The 8,272-nt window shown below is 37.3% G+C and overlaps 1 protein-coding gene across 1 annotated transcript; it reads right to left on the minus strand.

The window, feature by feature from the left end:
- Positions 1-4,494: 4,494 nt before the first annotated feature.
- Positions 4,495-5,703, minus strand: LOC101491118 (uncharacterized). The gene has a single exon (XM_012719981.1). It carries the CDS (start codon positions 5,701-5,703, stop codon positions 4,495-4,497), a length of 1,209 nt encoding a protein of 402 aa, XP_012575435.1.
- Positions 5,704-8,272: the final 2,569 nt, after the last annotated feature.

Here is an 8,272-nt window from a genome sequence, read left to right on the forward strand (position 1 = left end):
ATATATATATATATATATATATTATTCTGAACAACATATGCATGACCTCAAATCTTTTCCTTTGGAATAAGGAAAAAGTCGCTCAATATCTTAGTGTGGGTCACCAAGATATTGAGTCCTGATTGGTAAAGGTGGTCTGGCCAAATCCCAATCAGAGTCCTGATTGTTCTCCTTTACTTGTTATTCCATGCCTGGAATAACCTAAATGTCCCACCGTGAGTAAGGCCATGCATGATGTGATTAATGATATTGTACAAAACTTGAAAAGTTTTGTATGAAGTGCACTTGTTATGTCATATATAAAATGCATTATTCATTCATAACAATTATAAATAACTTTAGGTGATATACGAAACTCATAATAATTTAATCTTAAGTCCTTAATTCAAAATAAAAATTATAGTCAAGAATATAAAAGCAACATTGGAGTCATGAAATTAGTAACACATCAAAGTCATGAAAAATAGTAAACATATAAAAGTCATGAAAAAAAATCATTTGAATGCAGTTTTAAAAAAAACACCTATATGCAAAATTTCATTTCATCGCACTCTAATTCTCCGAATCTGTAATAATCCAAAATAGTTCACTCAAAAATTTCAGCACCTAAAATCATCATTCAAAACGAAATTAGCTTAACATAACTCAAATTCACAAACACACATCAGAGGCAACAACAGCGGTAACGAGCATAAATTGTGCTCGACAAGCATAATCACCTTAAATCTAGTGATGCACATACAATTAAATTTTTCCTAATACACAATTCATTCACAAACATCACAACCATAACCAACAGCCTACGTTTTAACTTATTTTCAACAACTCCAGAAAAAGAAATCCCGTAACAACAATCAACAACAAAACCCTTTAATAAAAAGAACTCACCTATAAACACAATATAGTTGGTCTCATCTCAAACTTCGAAATTAATAATTCATGAAAAATCTGATTCACTTGTTTACAAAATTTGGTTTTTTATTTAGAAAACCAAACTTAAATAACACAAAGCTACTACAGCTGTTATCGTAGTATTTTCATCAAACACCTCTCATGCATTGAATATTTGGGATAAAAAAAAAATAGAATTTTCTATCATTAGTAAATAAAACCAAATGCATGCACCTAAAACATTTCTTAACAATCTAATTGAAAGAAATTTCAACAAAAACTTCTCAAAACTAACATGCATGCACAAGTCTTTGGAGAAATTTCTTAAATGAAGAATGACAAGAACTCACTGTTTGTGATAAGGGAGAAAACGTTTTAATTAGATTGATTGTTGAGCTCCCTTTTTCCTGAATTTCCACTTCGACTCAGGTTCTTCATTTTTGGGTTATTATCCCTTGCTGCTTCCTTGGTTGAATCTGGTTATGAACAGATGATACATGCAAGTTTAAAAATGGTTTAAAAGCTTTTGGTTTAACTAATTTGAAAAATGAAGGAAAATGAGAGGTTGAAGATGAAGATTGGGAGGATGAATAACAGTAACAAGAAGAAAGGGATCGGCGAGAAAAAGAGGAAAGCTATCGTGTTTTACGAAGTGAGAAAACACTACAATTTGAGATGTATAGCTGAAATTACGCCATTACCCTTCCTTTGTCCAAATATTACAATAATGCCCTTTTTTTAATTTAACAAATAAACTAGTTATTTATTTTTTCTTATTAATTTAAATGGTTGTTACAATATTCTTCACACAAAACCATGATACTTTCGTCTGGGAATTCGCATTGCATTGATTTATAATCATTTCTTATCTCGAGTTTCCCATTCTTGGTTAAGCTGATTAATGACTAGGGCTGAATCTCCATATACTTCTAGAACTTTTGCTTTTGATTCCAAAGCCGCCAAAACTCCCATGGCGCAAGCTTCATATTCTGCCATATTATTGGTACAATCAAAACACAATCGCGCCGTGATAGGTATGAACTTCTTTTTTGGAGATATTAAAACAACCCCAATCCCATGCCCCATTATGTTTGAGGTCCCGTCGAACAACAAGGTCCATTTTCCATCATCATATTCTTCAGACAAAACCATGATACTTTCGTCTGGGAATTCACATTGCATTGATTTATAATCATCAACAGGTTGATTAGCTAGATAATCTGCTAAGGCACTCCCTTTGATGGCTTTCTGAGTAACATAAGTAATATCATATTCTGATAACATCACCTGCCATCGAGCAATTCGCCCTGTGAGAGCGGGCTTTTCAAAAATGTACTTGATTTGATCCATTTTGGATATCAAATAAGTTGTATGGAAAAGCATGTATTGCCTCAAGCAATGAGCCACCCAGGCTAAGGCACAACAAGTATGTTCTAACATTGTATATCTTGTTTCAACATTTGTAAATTTTTTACTTAGATAGTAAATGGCATGCTCCTTTTTTTTCTGTTTCATCATGTTGCCCCAGTACGCATCCCATGGCCCCGTCGAGGACTGTAAGATACATAATCAAGGGTCGGCCCGGAACTGGTGGGGCTAGAATTGGAGGCTTTTGCAAATACTGTCGGATTTTTTCAAATGCATTTTGACATTCTTGGTTCCACACAACTGTTTGATTTTTCCGTAAAAGTTTAAATATCGGTTCACAAGTAGCAGTTAGTTGTGATATAAATCTTGAAATATAATTTAGTCTCCCAAGAAAACCGCGAACTTCTTTTTCTGTACTCGGGGGAGGCATTTCTGCAATGGCTCGAATCTTATCGGGATCAACCTCTATTCCTCTCTGACTAACCACAAATCCCAATACTTTGCCCGATCTCACCCCAAAAGTGTAATATCATATTCTGATAACATCACCTGCCATCGAGCAATTCGCCCTGTGAGAGCGGGCTTTTCAAAAATGTACTTGATTTGATCCATTTTGGATATCAAATAAGTTGTATGGAAAAGCATGTATTGCCTCAAGCAATGAGCCACCCAGGCTAAGGCACAACAAGTATGTTCTAACATTGTATATCTTGTTTCAACATTTGTAAATTTTTTACTTAGATAGTAAATGGCATGCTCCTTTTTTTTCTGTTTCATCATGTTGCCCCAGTACGCATCCCATGGCCCCGTCGAGGACTGTAAGATACATAATCAAGGGTCGGCCCGGAACTGGTGGGGCTAGAATTGGAGGCTTTTGCAAATACTGTCGGGTTTTTTCAAATGCATTTTGACATTCTTCGTTCCACACAACTGTTTGATTTTTCCGTAAAAGTTTAAATATCGGTTCACAAGTAGAAGTTAGTTGTGATATAAATGTCGACACACATTCATACTTTGCCATCCTTTTTTGGCACTGGTACAATATTGGTTATCCATTGGGGATAATTTGCCACAGCGAGGAATCCTGCGTCAAATTGTTTTTGTACTTCTTCCCTGATTTTTAATGACATATCGGGCTTCATTCGCCTTAATTTTTGTTTCACCGGAGAAAAATCGGGTTTTAAAGGCAATTTATGCTCCACTATGCTAGTATCCAATCCAGGCATATCCTGATATGACCAGGCAAAAATATCTTTGTATTCATGTAGGAGTTGGATTATTTGTGATTTACTTCTTTCTTTAAGATGGTGTCAACCTTAATTTATTTCCTTCCTTCTTTTGTCCCTAGATTAACAATTTATATCGGTTCCTCAAAGGGCCTAATACCGTTGGCTTCTCGTTCTACCGCTCTTGAAAAATCTAGAGGGGGTTCATAATCTTCTTCATTATCTTTTTCTATCTGACTAACAAGGTGGTTAAGATTATGCAACAAGATCTTAGTACAGTCGTCTGTGAATGAACTATTCCCAAATCTGCAGGATTCAAGGCTAGGATAAGGAGAAAGAAGGAGAAGAAAAATAAGATAAAATAAAATAAAGAAAAATGGTGAATGAATATAAACATATGAAAGTGGTAAGAAAGAACAATAAGAAAACAAAATGAGAATGCATTTATTGAAATTCAAAGTATTGGGAAAACAACATTGTGTCAATCCTAAATATAATGAAGCATCTTAAGGTCTTAGTAACAGTAATAATGTTTTTAGAATTACATGGGAATTGCATTAAATATTATAGGTGACTTGACTGTTTTCCAATTCCTGATTTCTGCTCCTACACCACACAAACGAATCCAATTAGCCTACCCATCAAACATGTCATCTTTAGCTGCCGCAATATGGATCTCACTTGTTGGTCTTACACTTTGGAAACTCTGTCGAATATCAAAGATGGGAATCCTTTCGATTCTTGGTTCTCGATTTTCAATTTGAGCTAATCTTTTTTCTTTTTTCTCTTTGACCAATCTCCGTTTGTCATCCCTGGTGGGTTTGTAGCCTAAACCCCATTTATCTCTATTTTCAGGAAGTTCCACCGGTTCTTTGAGCCCTTCTTCATCCTTCCCCAACCCGTGCCATGGATGGTGTCCTCTGCTCAACATGAACTTAGCCACCATAATAGCAGTGTCTGACATATGTGGTTCTATAGGTGTCATCTCGACATAAGCGGTGTCCACGATTTATAGTGTTTGGAAGGCAGTTTCTAGAGCGTCTTCTGTTGTCTCAAAATAAGGTGTGGTGGACAAATTACTCACCAACAAGTCTCCTTCTCCTGACACGATTACCAATTGGTCATTTACCATATACTTCAGCTTTTGGTGTAAGGTTGACGGCACTACGCCGGCAAAATGGATCCATGGCCTTCCCAATAAGCAACTATAAGCGGGTACAATATCCATCACGTGAAACGTGACCGGGCCTATTTGAACTGGGAGATCGATTTCCCCCATTACTTCTCTGCGACTCCCATCGAAAGCTCTAACAACCATAGGACTTGGTCTCATATATGAACCATCACAAGGTAGTTTTGCTAATGTTAATTTTGATATGACATTCAGCGAGGAGCCATTGTCAATGAGGACTCTTGATATTATATGGTCGAGACACATTACTAATATGTGTAGTGCTTTATTATGCCCTCTCCCTTCGGCCAGCAGCTCATCATCTGTGAAAGTTAGGTGATTGTTGGTTGTGATGTTATTTATGATGCCTCCAAATTTGTCCAAGGTGATGTCGTGAGTGACATGAGCCTCATTTAGTATTTTCATCAATAGCTTCCGGTGGGACTCAGAATTCATCAATAGGGATAACAATGAAATCCTTGTAGGAGTATGGTTGAGTTGGTCGACTATTTTGTATTCACTCTGTTTGATGATTTTGAGAAATTCCTGAGCTTCTTCATTAGAAACCTCTTTCTCATTTTCTACTTTCTCCTTTTCGACTTTCTTTTCCTCTTTATCTGTGTATGCCTTCTCAAACACCACTCTCATTTCTCTTTGTGATTTTCCTGGGGAGTATATCTGACCATTTCTAGTCATTCTTCCTATTCTTGAAACGTTCGTGACAACGGTGGTTTTAGAGCTAGAAACATCGTTGTTCTTCTGTTTAGCTAGATGTACCTCTACATTATAGTTCCAAGGTACGGCTTTGTTGTCTTTATATGAAAAAGGGCTTGGTATCTGAACTATTAAGGTCCTCAAATCACTAGAGGCATTCATAATTTCCTCCTTAGTGAAATGAATGACCAATGGCTTTGGGATGGTTATGCCAAGTTTTTCTTCTGATTGGGTTGCAATCATACCGTCATCCTTTTCCCAAGGACCTATTTGAATTGTGCCTATGTTTATCAATTTTTGAAGTTCTTTTTTGAACTCATTGCATTCTTCCATGGAATGATCTTTATTGAGGTGGAAATTTCATCTTGCTTTCCCATCGGCATTTCCTCGGATTAACCCAAATTTACATAACTCAAAGAAAATCAGTCTCATCGGGGCCTTAATTTTCTCGACCTCCTTTATTAATTGGTGATTTTCTTCGATTGCATTCACTATTGGCCCACCATGGACTGGTAGAGAATTATTTTTCACGCTAGGCTCGTTTTCTTTAAAATTCAACCATCCAGCCTTAAGCAAGTCGTGCACCTTAAATTTTAAAGCTAGGCAATTTTCAATAGAGTGTCCTACAGCCCGAGAGTGGTAATCACCCACGGCGTTCAAGTCACATTCTTTCGGGTAGGGTGGTTCTATAGTTTTCCTTGGACATAGTGCAACCATAGAATTGCTAACCAAATGCGGTAATAACTCTGCATAGGTCATAGAGATTGGGTCGAAATGTACGAACTTCCTCCCACGATAGTTTTTCCCCTGACTTTCATATGAATCTTGATTACCTTGTAAGTGTTGACTTAGAGTACTTGAGATTTGTGAATTGCAGCGGCGTAAGGGCGACGCACAAAAGAAGGATTAGTTGGGTTCGACGCCACAAAATGGCTTTCTTCCTCCTTTTTCTTATTCGCACCTGCGGGCAACTTTTTTGTGTTATTTAATCGGTATAGCCAGAAGCAATCTTTCCGCTTTTCAATCCCATTTCTACTCTTTCACCTATGATGACGAGATCTGAAAAATTTGATGAAACGCTTCCTATCATTTTGTCATAAAACGGAGGTTGAAGAGTGTTTATGAACATGGTCACCATTTCTTTTTCAGATAGGGGGGTTCAACCTGGGAAGCTAGTTCTCTCCATCGTTGGGCATATTCCTTGAATGTTTCATTGTCTTGTTTTGTCATATTTTGCAGTTGGATTCTATTAGGAGCCATGTCGAGATTATATTTGTATTGTTTCAAAAAGGCATCCACCAAATCTTTCCAAGAGCTGATATGAGCTCGCTCAAGGTGCATACACCAACTCAGGGAAGCTCCTGTCAAACTGTCTTGAAAGAAGTGGATTAGCAGTTTTTTGTCATGGGCGCAAAAACCCATTTTTCGACAATACATAATAAGATGGTTCTTGGGGCATGTAGTTCCCTTGTATTTGTTGAATTCAGGCAATTTGAATTTCGGAGGTATTATAACATCAGAAACGAGGCATAGGTCTGAAGCATCAAATCCATAATTGTTTCCCTCTTCGGCAACTCTCAAGCGTTCTTCCAAGGCTTGTCATTTTTCTTGGGATTGATTGCTCTCGAGCGGTTGAGGTTCATGGTGTATGTTTAACATCACCGGCGTAGCTTCGGTAGATTTTCCTTGCGATGAAGAGTCATGAAATCCCGAAGTAAGGGGTGAAGGTTGCAGTTGAGGGAACTTGTCAATACCATGTTGTGGATTTGTAGCCACGGCTAGTGTATTGTTGTTGGGGAGATGAGTGTCTATGGGTGGGGTATAACCCGGCGGAAGACCATAAGGTGGAAATTGTTGTGCCTTCCCTTCTTGATAATTGGTGTGAAGGTGTGGAGCGACTCCCGTTGGGTGAACAAGAGTGTTTTAGGGCACTCCCTCATCTACCAAAGGATTCCCATAATTTCTATTTCCAAGAGCTTGTAGAATCTCCAAGATCTTGGTCATTTTCCCCTTGAGCTGGTTCACGTCTTCTCTTATTTCTATTTGCTCTAGCTCATCCATGATTTTTTACTGAGATCGTGTCCGATAATGGTGTCGTAGCACCAATTTTTTTGTTGTGTTTTTTTTTCTGTGAAAGAATATGGCATGAGTATGCAACATGATGTTTGAAAATGCAATTGTGCGTGAATGTCAAAGACTTATTTATTGCTTGTTTGTGAATATGTTAACCAATAAAGAGAGGGTTATGGGACCAAAAATGGAGCCAAATTTAATTTATTGATAATTAGAAAAATACAGGTTTTACCACAAAACGAAAGTTGAAACCTAAACACGAAATTTGAAAATTTAATGAGCGATCAATTTTTTCATTTGCTCGATTAAACTTTTACAATGTTCAATAAAAATGGAGATCTCTTGAGGGGTATTTGTTGCTTTAGATTTGCTTCTGGCCGACGGATGACTTCATGCTTTTCCCCAAATTTCTTTAGCAACTCTTTAAGCCTAAGACCTTCAATCAATGCATCATCCATTTCTTGACGTATGAGTCTTAACTCTTCATTCGCACCCCGCAAACATATTCGAGTTCTCTCCTTGCTTTCTTCTTCCTCTCTTGCTCTTTTTTGTACTTTCTCAAGGATAAGGGATTGTTGGGTATTCTTATGCTCCATATCTCTATAAGCCTGGTGAGCCATCTCCAATTCTTTTTGTAATTTTTCAATTTCTTGTCCTTTGAGAGCTAAGTTGGCCTCTAAATCTTCAGTACTAAAAAAAGATTATGTTGTTACTACTTTGGGAGTAATGATGGTGCTGTGAAAAGGCAACTTGACCCCTAATGCCCTCTTTTTCACCCAATTATGATATTCCTCTCCTATACCACAACTTTTAGGCCCTAATTCTTGAC

Source organism: Cicer arietinum, chromosome 7 (genome assembly GCF_000331145.2).
Source record: "Cicer arietinum cultivar CDC Frontier isolate Library 1 chromosome 7, Cicar.CDCFrontier_v2.0, whole genome shotgun sequence".
Lineage (NCBI taxonomy): Eukaryota > Viridiplantae > Streptophyta > Magnoliopsida > Fabales > Fabaceae > Cicer > Cicer arietinum.